General features: G+C 43.1%; 1 protein-coding gene across 1 annotated transcript in view; it reads right to left on the bottom strand.

The window, feature by feature from the left end:
* LOC147343610 (uncharacterized) overlaps positions 1-14627 on the bottom strand; it is a 194301-nt gene extending 179674 nt beyond the window's left edge. Inside the window, exons 1-2 of the mRNA XM_086380418.1 lie at positions 14543-14627; positions 12701-12938 (exon numbers count right to left, since the gene is read on the bottom strand). Of these exons, the coding sequence (XP_086236544.1) occupies positions 12701-12938; positions 14543-14627 (323 nt within the window). The remainder of the gene's footprint in view (positions 1-12700; positions 12939-14542) is intronic.
* Between the last annotated feature and the right edge of the window lie 226 nt (positions 14628-14853).

The following is a 14853-nucleotide window of genomic DNA, read 5'->3' as shown; positions in this document are numbered from 1 at the left end:
TGTGGGAGACCTGGGTTCGATCCCATTCCAGTATTCTGGCCCAGAGAATTCTATGGACTGTACAGTCCATGGGGTTGCAAAGAGTCAGACACAACTGAGCGACTTTCACACACTCACACACAAACTAAGACTTCCCTGGAAAAAAAAAAAAAAAGACTCCCCTGATAGTCCAGTGGTTAAGACTCTGTGCTTCCACCGTAGGGGGCATCAGTTCAATCCCAAATAGGGGAACAAAGATCCCATGCATACCACCCAGCCAAAAAAAAGGGCGAAAAAATCCTAAATTACATGAGGTGCTAAGATTGTGCTACTTGAAAAACTTACATCATGGCATAACTCAAACATTGCAAAAAGTAAAAAAAAGTATGTGCTCTGCATTTTAATCAGTACCAGGGACACAGTTGAGATACAGTAATATTACTTCCCTTTTCCTATCTGAATAGAGCTACGTTAGACCTTTCTGGAGCCAGTTCTCTCTTGGATCATCCAGACCACGGACATCACTGACATCTCACATGTGGGGCTAACCTGTCAGTGCATTTTCTTGGCTTGAACCTATAGCAGTACTTTCCAAGACTGTGTTCTGTTCTTTGAATTGTGTGCCCATCACTATGGTATTATTATGAAAGAAGAACCAGACCAAAAGCAACATTTGGCGTACATTTAGCATGTAGCAGACCTGGACCCAGCCACCCAGCTAAGCGTGAAGGACTTGGAATCCAGTCCAGCTCTCCTGGATTTCCATTTCACAGTAAGTTAAAAAGTAAAGAAAGGTGAGAGGCAGGGAGTAAAACTGATTTTAGCATTCCAACCGAAGATAAACCATATTTCTGTTACATCAGTGAAATCTAAATGCAGAGTCAAGTGGGAAAAGAAATAGAGAAGGAAAAGGAGGAGACAGGGGAGAAGACACTCTTTCCTAACTTTTCACTTACTGACTCCATCACAGCCCAAAATTGCACAAACCCACTGAGCTCGCCAAATCTGTCCTTCCACTCAGCTTGCACACTTCTAACATCTTTTCACACACAAGTGCTCCCAGCAACTTTCCCTGTTACTGGTACAATGGGCTGCTTGGAATTGGCCTTCCAATCATAGAAGGATCTACCCAAACCAGAGTGCATAAAATAGACCCCAATTCTAATGAGCCCTAAGGAGTTTACTGAAAATCTTTTATGCCTCCAATTTTGCTTGTAAACACGTCATTTTACTCCCAGAAGAAAGGTATTTTGGCAATAGCAACTAGAATATGTCATAAACAGGATCAATACAGTGTGTCTGCCTGGAATGAGTCCCCTGGGCCACTGGCTGGGGCTCCACCAGATGGTCTCAAGGCACCGAGGTGCCTGTTCTGGTCCGGAGAGAGGTTGCCTCAGCCCCTGGAGCTAAGCTGGCACTCAGTGGACAAATTGCTTTCAGGTAAGAAGTGAAGGTCCTTCCCTCACCTTCTCCTTCTCCGCTGAATATACACTTAAGTATTCGTTTTCTATCTCTGCTGTAATGAATAACCACAAACCCGGTGATTTAAAATAACACAAGTTTCTCATCTCACAGTTCTGGCAATCAACAGTCTAAAATCCTTTTTTCCTAGATTAAAATCATGGTGTGGGTAAGCCGGCTTTCCTTCTGGAAAATCTAGAGGAAAACCTGTTTCTCTGACTTTTCCCACCTCTAGAAGCCACATACATTCCTTGGCTTGTAGCCCTTTTCTTCATCTTCAAGGCCAAGAGAGTAGTATCATTTCTCCCTTCTGACCTCTGCTTAATCCTGACGTCTTCTCCACAATTCCCCTGGCCATCATTTCCAGTTCTCATAGTCTATGACGGGCTTAATCACTTAGTCATGTCTGACTCTTTGCGACCCCATGAAGCCCACCAGGCTCCTCCGTCCATGAGATTCTCCAGGCAAGAATACTGGAGTGGGTTGCTATGCCCTCCTCCAGGGGATCTTCCTGACCCAGGAATCGAACCCAGGTCTTCTGCCTTGCAGGCAACTTCTTTACTGTCGGAGCCACCAGGGAAGCCCATAGTCTATGACACACTCCACTAAATGGTTACTTCAGACAGCTGTGGCAGGATATACAGAAGGGAGCGTTCAGCTACTGAAGCCCACACACCCTACACCCCATGCTCTGCTGCAATGAGAGGCCACCGCAATGAGAAACCTGTGCACCAGAAGGAGAGAGGAGCCCCCACTTGCCACAACTAGAGAAAAGCCCGCACAGCAGTGAAGACCCAGTACAGCCATAAATCAATCAATAAATAAAACTTTTTTAAAAAGGGGGTGGGGAATACAAAAAACCCCGAATAGCCAAAGCAATCTTGAGAAAGAAAAATGGAACTGGAGGAATCAACCTGCCTGACTTCAGGCTCTACTACAAAGCCACAGTCATCAAGACAGTATGGTACTGGCACAAAGACAGAAATATAGATCAATGGAACAAAATAGAAAGCCCAGAGATAAATCCACGCACATATGGACACCTTATCTTTGACAAAGGAGGCAAGAATATACAATGGATTAAAGACAATCTCTTTAACAAGTGGTGCTGGGAAATCTGGTCAACCACTTGTAAAAGAATGAAACTAGAATACTTTCTAACACCATACACAAAAACAAAGTCCAAATGGATTAAAGATCTAAACGTAAGACCAGAAACTATAAAACTCCTACAGGAGAACATAGGCAAAACAGTCTCCGACATACATCACAGCAGGATCCTCTATGACCCACCTCCCAGAATATTGGAAATAAAAGCAAAAATAAACAAATGGGACCTAATTAAACTTAAAAGCTTCTGCACAACAAAGGAAACTATAAGCAAGGTGAAAAGATAGCCTTCAGAATGGGAGAAAATAGCAAATGAAGCAACTGACAAACAACTAATCTCAAAAATATACAAGCAACTCCTACAGCTCAATTCCAGAAAATAAATGACCCAATCAAAAAATGGGCCAAAGAATTAAATAGACATTTATCCAAAGAAGACATACAGATGGCTAACAAACACATGAAAAGATGCTCAACATCACTCATTATCAGAGAAATGCAAATCAAAACCACTATGAGGTACCATTTCACGCCAGTCAGAATGGCTGCGATCCAAAAGTCTACAAGCAATAAATGCTGGAGAGGATGTGGAGAAAAGGGAACCCTCTTACACTGTTGGTGGGAATGCAAACTAGTACAGCCACTATGGAGAACAGTGTGGAGATTCCTTAAAAAACTGGAAATAGAACTGCCTTATGATCCAGCAATCCCACTCCTGGGCATACACACTGAGGAAACCAGAATTGAAAGAGACATGTGTACCCCAATGTTCATCGCAGCACTGTTTGTAATAGCCAGGACATGGAAGCAACCTAGATGTCCATCAGTAGATGAATGGATAAGAAAGCTGTGGTACATATACATAATGGAGTATTACTCAGCCATTAAAAAGAATACATTTGAATCAGTTCTAATGAGGTGGACGAAACTGGAGCCTATTATACAGAGTGAAGCCAGAAACAAAAACACCAATATAGTATACTAACGCATATATACGGAATTTAGAAAGATGGTAACAATAACCCTGTATATGAAACAGCAAAAGAGACACTGATGTATAGAACAGTCTTTTGGACTCTGTGGGAGAGGGAGAGGGTGGGATGATTTGGGACAATGGCATTGAAACATGAATAATATCATATATGAAATGAGTCGCCAGTCCAGGTTCGATGCATGATACCGGATGCTTGGGGCTGGTGCACTGGGATGACCCAGAGGGATGGTATGGGGAGGGAGGAGGGTTCAGGATGGGGAACACATGTATACCTGTGGCAGATTCATTTTGATATATGGTAAAACCAATACAATATTGTAAAGTTAAAAAATAAAATAAATAAAAAGGAGGTGGGGGAGTATTGATCAGTGTGGTTCAGACCACAACAGCCAGGCTGTAGGCTTTCAAGCATGAGGCTGACACCATCCCATGTGCAATCACGAGCTTTATGGATCGCAATCATCCAAAATCCCTCTTACCAGGCATGAGGTGAGGGCAAGTAAGTGCTATCCTTCTCCCACAAAAGGGGGATGGTAGTAGTAGTGTTAGTTGCTCAACTGTGTTCAACTCTTTGTGACCCTATGGACTGTAACCTGCCAGGCTCCTCTGACCATGGGGCTTCTCCAGGCAAGAATACTGGAGCAGGTTGCCATTCCCTTCTCCAGGGGATCTTCCCAACCCAGGGATGGAACCAGGGTCTCCTGCATTGCAGGTGGATTCTTTACCATCTGAGTCATCAGGGAATACAAGTCACAAGAATAACTTGTGTGCTTGGGACCTGTGTACTTTCTTTCTCCAAAGAAAGCCTGCAACTTCCCAATAAACCTCCAGCTGCATCAGCTTTTAACACTGGCCCACCTAAAGCAAGAGTAAACGAAAAAGCTATTTTTTTTCCAACTTCTTTGCAAGTTTAACACAAGGAAAAATGAGGAAATTGTCACATAGATGATCTTGATCCTCAGTGGAAGCCTGAAAGAAAGGAGCTCCATTTTAACATCCTGTCATATACAGTCAGTTCTGCTAGGATGCTACATATGTGTTCCTAAAAATCACCACATAAAAACCACAGGGCTTAAAGGTTTATGGACATAATATTTAAAAACTTTTTCAGTGACACATTTAAAAAAATAGAATTCTAATAAATATAGGAGCACAGTTTTTCGCTTGTTGAATGGTTAAGAAATACATAAATGGGTTGCAATAAATACGACACTTTACCTTGAAAAGCCTTATGGTGTGCTTGTGGACACAGGCATCAGAAAGATTGCAACTTGTGAGTTACTGTGAAGTGGTGAAAGGAGAGTCACCAGGAGGGAGAGGAAAGGAGGGGACTCAGATGGAAGGATGGACTCCAAAGGTTAACGATGTGGCTTGTAACATGTGTAGTGAATGCAGGTAGCTGGCAGAGATTTGAGGTGGGTGTGGGTGTGTGTGGGTGTGTGGGTGTGTGTGGGTGTGTGGGTGTGTGTGGGTGTGTGGGTGTGTGTGGGTGTGTGGGTGTGTGTGGGTGTGTGGGTGTGTGTGTTCCTGCTCTGTGCATTCCTTGCTGGCTAGGCTTAGCTGAATGCAGTTTACTGCGTTTGCCTAGTGTTTCTTGTGGATGAAATCATGCATAAGCAAACATGAGATTTCTGTTATGCTCGAATTATTATCTGATACATCCATTGTGTTGGAACAAATTTGCATTTTCAAAACAAGCATTATAGCAAAACTGAACATATTTGTGTATGAGTGTTCTGATAAGATCCTCCTAAGGGAGATAAGCCAAAGGACAGTAGCCTATCAAACTACTACGCACAAGTTGTTTTCACTTTTCAGGCATCTCTGGGTATCACTGGACAGATGTTGAGAACTAAGAATCATTCCCCTACATTAAAGGTAAAATGGAGAAGAGAGTGGGAAGATGTCTCAGGGAGACGCAAGAGGAAATGGAAGCAAGGAAGCAGTCTATCACAGTATGAAGTAAAGTGAAAGTGAAGTCGCTCAGTTGTGTCCAAGTCTTTGCAACCCTGTGGACTGTAGCCCACCAGGCTCCTCCACCCATGGGATTCTCCAGGCAAGAATGCTGGAGTCGGTTGCCAAATCCTTCTCCAGGGAATCTTCCCGATTCAGGGATCGAACCCAGGTCTCCCACATTGCAAACAGATGCTTTAACCTCTGAGCCTTCCACTGAATTTCTGGTTCAAAAACATCTACCTACACACTGTAGGTATGATTCCAACCATATGAAACTCTGGAAAAAGCAAAACTATGGAGACAGTGGGACGTCCCATGTAGCCCAATGGCTAAGACTCTGAGCGCCCAATGCAGGGGGGCTGGCTTCCATCCCTGGTAGGGGAACTAGATCCCGTATGCCACAATTAAAACTCAGTGCAGTCAAAGAAAATAAATAAGCAAATAAATTACTATGTAGGCAGTAAAGAGGGGCTTCCCAGGTGGCTCAGTGGGAAAGAACCCGCCTGTCAAGCAGGAGACATGGGTTCGATCTCTGGGCTAGGAAGATCTCCTGAAGAAAGGAATGGCTATGCACTCCGGTGGCTCAGACGGTAAAGCATCTGTGTACAATGCAGTAGACCCAGGTTCGACCCCTGGGTGGGGAAGATCTCCTGGAGAGGGCAATGGCAACCCACTCCAGTATTCTTGCCTGGAAAATCCCACAGATGGAGGAGCCTGGTAGGCTACAGTCCATGGTGGGGGTCACAAAGAGTCTGACACAACTGAGCGACTTCACTTTCACTTTCATTCTTGCCTGGAGAATCCCATGGACAGAGGAGCCTGGTGGGCTACAGTCCATGGGGTTGTCAAGAGTCAGACATGATTTAGCGACTGAACAATGACGACAGGAAGAAGGTCAGTGGTTGCCAGGATTTAGGTAAGGAGAGATGAGTAAGCAGAGCTCAGAGAATTTTTAGGGCAGGGAAGCTATTTTGCATGACACCACAACAGTAGATACCTGTCATTACACATTTGTCAAAACCCATAGAATGTACAACAGCAAGAGTGAACCCTAACGTCAACTCTGAGCTTTAGGTAACAATAACGTGTCAATGTAGGTCCATCAGTTATAGGAAAGGTACCACTCTGCTGGGGAATCTTGATGGTGGGGGAGGCTGTGCGTGTGAGGGTGTCAGGGGGATATATGGGAAAATCTCTATTTTCTGCTTAATTGTGCTGCTAACCTAAAACAGTTCTAAAGAATAAAGTCCGTTTTTTTTGTTTTTTTTTAATCCTTCCTTTGAAAAGAACTTAAATGAAGACATTACAAATATGTGTGGAGTATGAGTTCAACGCAGCAACCAGTTGTCAACAGAAAAGCCTTAAGACTTTCTCAAGCAATACTGTTCCTGCTATAGAGAATTTCCAACCCGTGTTTCTCAGTCATAGTACCCTGAAGAGAAGTTGAGAGCATCCAAAGGGGGAATCAGATTCGCATCTCTTACACTGATCAGCCACAAGCCCCTGCTGCATGTAACTTGTACGTCTGAACCAGTTTATCCTGAGAACAAACAAGAAGCACTAGTTTTTGCATCCTGCATAATGCTGACTGTGAGGACTTGCCTGGTGACTCGGAGAATAAAGGATCCACCTGCAATGCAGGCAACCCGGGTTCCATTCCTGGGTTGGGAAGATCCTCTGGAGAAGGGGATGGCAACCCACTCCATTACTGTCGCCTGGAGAATTCCATGGACAGAGGTGCCTGGCGGGCCACAGTCCATAGGGCCTCAAAGAGTCGGGCACGGCTGAGTAACACTTTTCACTTAATGCTGACTGCAGAGAGGCAGGTAAGTGTACTAAGGGATTACAGGGAGCAAGCCCAGAAGAAAGCATGTCCATATGAGGATGTGTTTTGCAAAAAGGAAGGTGAGAAGGAAAGTGCAGCGCAGGGCTTACAGAGGCCTAATCTAGTTACAACTAATGGGGAGAGATCCTGGGGCTAGGCTAGCAGAGTAGGTCCTGGATGAGACAGAAAGTGGTGTTTTGAGTGCAGAACTCATGCTGCTGCCTCCAGTGCCTTTGTCTCATCATCTTAACAACCATAATGGCAATATATTATCTTGCTCTTCTCTTCCCAGAGAGCACAGGGCCTCCCCTCTTCCCAACTCCTCATCCCCTCCTCATCCCTGCCATCACTTCCAACATCCCTAGTTCAGTTCAGTCGCTCAGTCATGTCCAACTCTTTGTGACCCCATGGACTGCAGCACACCAGGCTTCCCTATCCATCACTGACTCCCGGAGCTAACCGGTAGCTGGGTACTGGGTTGAAGTCCAACATCTCTAACCTTGCTGCTATTGGACATGGGAGCTGTTTTAGCTACTTATTCCTAGACTTCTAAGCCATCCTGTTATTATTTAAGGCGTAGTTGTCACAAAATAGATGCAGAGTTAAGGAATCATAAATTTAAAATACATATATAACTTAGGGGGCATAAATTGGGAAGCTGGGATTGACATATACACACTACTATATATAAAAGATAACTAATAAGAGCCTACTGTATAGCACAGGGAACTCTATTTGGTGCTCTGTAAATACCAGTATGGGAATGGAGTCTAGAAGAGAGTGGATATATGTATATGCGTGGCTGATTCACTTTGCTGTACAGCAGAAACTAACACAACATTGTAAATCAACTATACTCCAATAAAAAGTTCCTAAAAACTAAAATAAAAAACCAAGAACATGAAAAAATACATAAGAATTCTTTCACCTTATATCTTTATAATTGCTTTTAAAATTTTGCTTTTAATTACTTATTCATGCTTAAATTACATGGTTTTAGTGTTGATTCCATAATTGCTTATGTACATTATCAAATTCCAAAGCTAAAACTGCTTTCCTCAATTTGGTGCAAACTTATTCGGAAACTGAGTTGGAAGCCATGTCCCAAGCGGTGCCAGAGACACTTTGCTAGTCACAAGTGTGCGTGAATCTGTGGAGCAGAGACCACTTAATCAGCAAGCGCTGTTACCTTAAGAAAAAAGGAAACTTTCTCCACTATTTAATCCACAGTATTTTGGGCTTATCTTTGTTACAACACTTAACTGCTACACAACAACCTAAAGGTCACCAATTTGAAATTAGCATGTTGGTTTCACTGTTTCTATTTAAAATGTGTATACAAATATTTGAGTGGGTTTCTTTATTTAAATAAGATGCCCTTTCAGCTCACTGGTTTTTTCCCTCTCATTAAATCTTAATTAGCATGCAAAACAATTAGCTGGTCAGCACTGGCCCAAATCCACTAAACTGTTTTCCTTCCCTTTGTTTCCAGTCATTTAATAGTAAGTTTCTTAACTACCAACTTTTTCAAACAGTGTTTGTTTCTCTCAGATAATGTACAGGAGCAGCCCTCAAGGCTGTCCCTGTGTAGATTTCAGTAGAAGGAAAAGACAAAGAATCTTGAGTCTCTTTTTAAAAAGATCTTTCTAAATTGTACTAAGGGGATAAACATATACAAAATATAAAACTCTGGGAATTCTTTTTTATTTTATTCTTTATAATTCTTGAATTTCTAATCAGTCTAGCCTTGATCCATTCACTAGCTTTTTATTAATATTCTAAACATGCTAACCAAGACACTGAAACTCTATCCAATCAAACCAGACTGTCAGGAACATACTGATAGACCTCTAGATGAGTCAGTCAGCAAATCCTGAGCTATATTGAGAAAACTACTGGTTATCTGAGGATCCAGAGTACTGATACTTGATTAGAAATATCATTGGTACCCTCTGGCTACTTAACAACCAAAAACAATGAGATAATCTGCAAATCTTCACAGGGAGAAAGCTATTGGTTGAGAACCCAGAGTATTAATATTTGGTTTAAAATACTGGTGGTATCCTCTAGTCACTTAACAACCAAGAACATGGTTTTATTATATGTTATCCTCTGTTTTATGCCTACATTTTGCTATCATTGTAAGATCTTAAATTTTGTGCCCCCCAAAAGTAAATGTTTTTCCACTTACTTGGTCAACTAAATGCAGAATGAAGAAAGAGAAGAAGGAAACTCAAACATGGGAAGGAAAAAAAAAAATTGAGTGTAACGTAGCATCTTATTCCTTCCCACCTGTGATTTTTCTCTTAGAAATTCGTTATGAATGAATTCGGTACATTAAAATAGTACAATAGTTCCCAGTACATCGATGACTTCTCTTAATTCAAATACTTTTTCCAACAGACTTTTATTTGATATTCTTCTACCCTTCTGATCTGCTGCTGCTTTAAGCTAACCTGAGGATTTCTTCCAAAGCTCAATACTTGGTCCTATGTTCTTGATCTCCAGTCTTTTCTAGATATAAAGTGATGTCATTTCTCACTTCCATTATTTTATATATATGACAATCACTGTAAAAACCCTTCATGCAGTCTGAATCTGTCAAAAAAACTGATTTTCTGTCTCTAAAAGCCAAGGAAGGGACTTGCCTGGTGATGCAGTGGCCAAGACTCTGCACTTCCAACAGAGGGGGCCGGGGTTCCATCCCTGGTTAGGGAACTAGACTCCACCTGCTGCCAACTAAGAGTTTGAATGCCACAACTAAAGATCCTGTACGCCTCAACAAAGATCAACAATCCCGTGTGCCACAACTAAGACCCGGCACAGCCTAATTAATTAATTTAAAATAATAAATCAATGAAAGCCAAGGGATTCACTGTTCTTTCCCCACTATGTGCCACTGCTGCTGCTGCTGCTAAGTCGCTTCAGTCGTGTCCGACTCTGTGCGACCCCATAGACGGCAGCCCACCAGGCTCCCCCATCCCTGGAATTCTCCAGGCAAGAACACTGGAGTGGGTTGCCATTTCCTTCTCCAATGCATGCAAGTGAAAAGTGAAAGGGAAGTTGCTCGGCCGTGTCCAACTCTTAGCAACCCCATGGACTGCAGCCTACCAGGCTCCTCCACCCATGGGGTTTTCCAGGCAAGAGTACAGGAGAGGGGTGCGATTGCCTTCTCCAATTATGTGCCACAACCTCCCTCAAATGCAAACGTTTTATCAAACAAACTGGATTCTTCACTTAATTTCTACTGAAGAAAAACAAAGCCCAGTGGTTAAAGAAAACAGACTCTGAAGTCAGTACAGCTAGGTGGATATTGTACACCTGGCCTCTTCCACTTGACAAACTTGTGGCATTGGGCAACTCCTTTAACCTTTTCACAGTAGCATAAACATTATACACAATACTTCGCCTACAACAGATGTTTAATAAACGTGAGAAAATATTTTCCACCTGGGATACATTATCCAACAGAATATAATCTTAGTAGAGAGAAAACACATACGCATAGAAAATACTTCAAGTCACAGGTGTTCTCTCTGCCTCTGTTTCATCAATGCCCTAAAGAAGCTTCAAAGCAATGGCTTAATTACCTAAGCATGAAGGTGTGATAATCAGTCATCAGGGTGGAAAGCTGGGGTACAGCCCTGAGAGGGCCATGCTTCTAGGAAAAGGGAAAGAATCTGAACCCAGGCAGCCAAGATACCATCCATAAATGGAAGATAAAGGTGGTAAAACTGAAAAGAGGTGCATAAAATAGAATGTGATTTCTAGCAGACACAACTGCATCGATGAGTCTTCCACAGCATGCCCCTTTTAAAGACTTACTCTTTGCATCTTCATTAAGGAGCTAGTAAGAAAGATCAAATTATCTGTTCAACTCCTGAAGAGTTCAAAAGAACACTGCTGTACATTTAGTATGTGAAGGATACATTTTCTTCTCCAACTATGATAATGGTTAAAAATAACAGACTTGGAGCCAGACCACTTGGGTTCAAATTCTATTTCTACTCCTTGCTGGCTCTTTGAACATGGTCAAAGTCAAGCAACCTCTCTGTGCTTCATTTTCCCACCTAGAAACTGGTCATAACAATGGTAACTATATCTCTGGATTGTTGTGAGAATGAGTAAATGTGTTCAAGGATTTAGGATAATCCCATACAAAGAGTAAGTGCTATAAGCATTTGCTTTCATCATTATTACTATTATCATTCTATTTCAACACAATTCTTTTCTCGAAGGAATTGTCCCACTGATGACAGCAGAAACCAATTTAAATACTAGTGATGAGGTCAAAAGTAATTCCCTGCCTGTTGGGATTGTGTATCAGAGGGTGGAGCTTGCTCTTTATCAGCTATACTCATATCAGCTGTACAGACACGTATGTATGATGTTGAGCGCTGAGGGGAGGCCAAACCTGGGCCCTAAATGGACATTCATAACCAAACTCCACTGCATCTATCTTCACTCTGAATCAACTTACAAAGCATGTGCTTTACAGCATTTTAAGCCACATTAACTGATAGTGTTCACCACCTGAGTCACAGCATTCTTCTCCCTTCTGACATACAGGCAGATAAACTCTTGCAAAGAGTAGCAAGGAACAGCCCAAGACTTCACCACTGTTCCAACAATGCAAAAGTACAAACATTTCATCAGCTTCAACAAATTTCATTTTTATCATCCTTTCCTTGGTATGCAAAATGCCCGTGTTGTTCTACAGGCAAAGGCAAGCCATACCAGAGGAGGTTGTTATCAAGCCTTAAGTAGAACTTGAAATGGCGTTCCTTGTTTGGAGCGTCTTTCCTCTTTGACAGAAAACGAATTTATTTCTTGTGTTTTTAGTTGAAGGCGTAACAAGCATACAAAGACCAGGGCTGCTTTCGCCATTACATCCTCAACGCCAAGCACAATATGATGGGTAGATGCTCAACATTTGTTGAATGAGTAAAATTCATGTCAGGCAGGCAAAGTCTGGGCTTTTAGGGTCCTCAAAATACCCGGACATCTATCAGCTACCACGTGTTGGACAGACTTCGGTTTTAGAATGTATGCCACGTCGTTTACACAAATTACTGGCTAATTCACCGAAACCGAAAAAGTAGATTAATTTCCTGCCACACGAGGAAACCGGGCCTGAGTTAGAAATGAGGTTTCCCGAGGTGGGACGGGGGAGACAAAGGGCCTAGGGTGGCTGCGACCCCGGAGCCCAGAAGGCGCCCCAGCTCGCGAGGCACAGGGGATCCGGGGGGGAGCTCGTCCCGGCCGGGGGCGCCCGGCCTCCGGGATGGAGACCCGCCCGGGAGGTGGAAGGGCTCGGCGGGGGCGCGGGACCCCAGGCCCGGTCGGCGTCGCGGGCTCCTCGCCACACCGCCTACCTCATCCGATGGTGCCTGGCGACGCGCTCCGGGCGATGGAAGTCGTGCCGTCGGGGAGGCAGCTCACGGGCCTGCGGGAGTCGCAGCCGCGGTTCCCGTGTAGTAAGCGCCCCCGGCCCCTGGCGCCCACGCGCCGCCGGGACACCCGCGCCTCCGCCGGCCACGCGGCGCCCCGGCCTCCGCTCCGCCCACCCCGCCCAACCGCTCCGCGGTTTGGGGAGCGCGGCTTCCCGCAGCTCTACGAACAGGAATTCCGAGCACACATGGGCACATCTGAGCGTGTTCAGGTGCGCTCACTGAGTGTCGTGTTGGGCTTCCCTGGTGGCTCAGCTGGTAAAGAATCACCTATAATGCGGGAGACCTGGGTTCGATCCCTGAGTCAGGAAGATCCCCTGGACGCGAGCCTAGAAACCCACTTCAGTATTCCTGCCTGGAGAATCCCGTGGACAAGAGGAGCCTGGCGGGATACAGTCCACGGGGTCACAAAGCGTCAGACATGACTGAGGGACTAAGCACAACACAGCACAGCAAGGCTCTGAGAGTTAAAATAACTTGGGGAAGTTGAAACATGACTTTGTGAAGTTAAGAGCTCCAACCAAGGACTATCTAGTTTCAGAGCCCAACTGCTGCTCCCCAATTCCTCCCAGGATAGATTTTTCTGGGGGCATAAATACAGTGCCTCTGGCAAGACCATAGGGCACAGAAAAACATGTTCTTTCACTTGTCTTAAAGCTGTGTCTGCTTCTTCAGAAATGCCGGTGAGTAAGACATTCTGGACTCCCTGCCGTGCACATTAAATTTTGTAGAGGGATGTTATGGCCTTCAAACACGTGCCCACAGGGTCCGCAGGCAGTTTTCCCACCTGCAGAGATATTCCTGGGGAATAATTAGAAATGTACCCAAAGGTTTATGAATATGTGCGTTCATCACAGTGCCGGTCATGAAATAGCTACAAATGGAGAACAATCTAAATGTCCCACAGTAGGGAAATGATTAAACAAATTAGGGATACTCAAATGGTAAAATATCACTCCCCATTAAGAACTATGTTTTCCAAACCAATTACTTTTAATACATGATCCTATATTATTTCTGGATGCTGAAGGAAAAAAAAAGAGTCGTAAGAAACATTATAAGACTAATTTAGGAATTTTTAATATGGACTGTTTATTAAATATCATCAAATAATTACATCAATTACTGAATGTACATTTTTATATAAATGAAATTTAACAAATGTACTAAATTCTTAGAAGATACATACTTATACATTTAAAGATAAAAAGCTGTATTTTTAAGAAATATGAGAAGGCAGTCCACAATATAATTTAGGGTAATTAATTTTCATTTTGCTTGGAATATATATATATATATATATATATATACACACACAGAAAAAAAATTAGAAAGACACATACCAAAAATTAACATTGGTTATCTCTGTGTAGTGAGAGTAATCTTTTATTTTTTGCACATTTGTGCACACTTCTATTTTCCTATTGTGACCTATTATTATTTTGTTTCCTCCTCTCCAAGGCACAGAGAGAAATCTAAGACTAGGAAAAGATTGACTGACACATCATTGAGTTAAATTAGTATAGGAGAGCCTTGTATTCAAAGTAAGATAAGGCACCAATACACACAAAGAATAATTAGATCAAAGTTACATTTATGTTGTAAGGGAAGGGATAATTAAAGTAGCAAAATAGATAAAAACCTTACTTGAAGAATGAAGTTTTATTGGAAAATTTCAGGACAAGAGAAATATTATACAATATTTCATTTTTAAGTTACTCTAAGGCAAACAAACAAACAAAAAAAATGTTTTAAAGGTTATCAAACTGCAGTCCTGAGTGGAATCTTGGGTGATGTCCTCCAACCTTAGGATAGACTGTCCCCTCTCCTCCAGCCAGCTGGGGGGATACATGGTGGTTTACTCGCCAAGTTGTGTCCGACTCTCATGACCCCATAGACTATAGTCTGCCAGGCTCTCTGTCTATGAGATTTTCCAGGCAAGAGTACTGGCATGGGTTCCCATTCCCTTCTCCGGGGATCTTCCCAACCAAGGGATCAAACCTGGATCTCCTGCATTCAAAGCAGATTATTTACCAATTGAGCCACCAGGGAAGCCCCTGTGAGGATGTAGGGAAGGA

Source organism: Bos grunniens, chromosome 27 (assembly GCF_055505025.1).
Source record: "Bos grunniens cultivar Pamir isolate PY7600 chromosome 27, Bosgru_T2T1.0, whole genome shotgun sequence".
Classification (NCBI taxonomy): Eukaryota; Metazoa; Chordata; class Mammalia; order Artiodactyla; family Bovidae; genus Bos; species Bos grunniens.
This window is presented reverse-complemented; position numbering and strand designations above follow the sequence as displayed.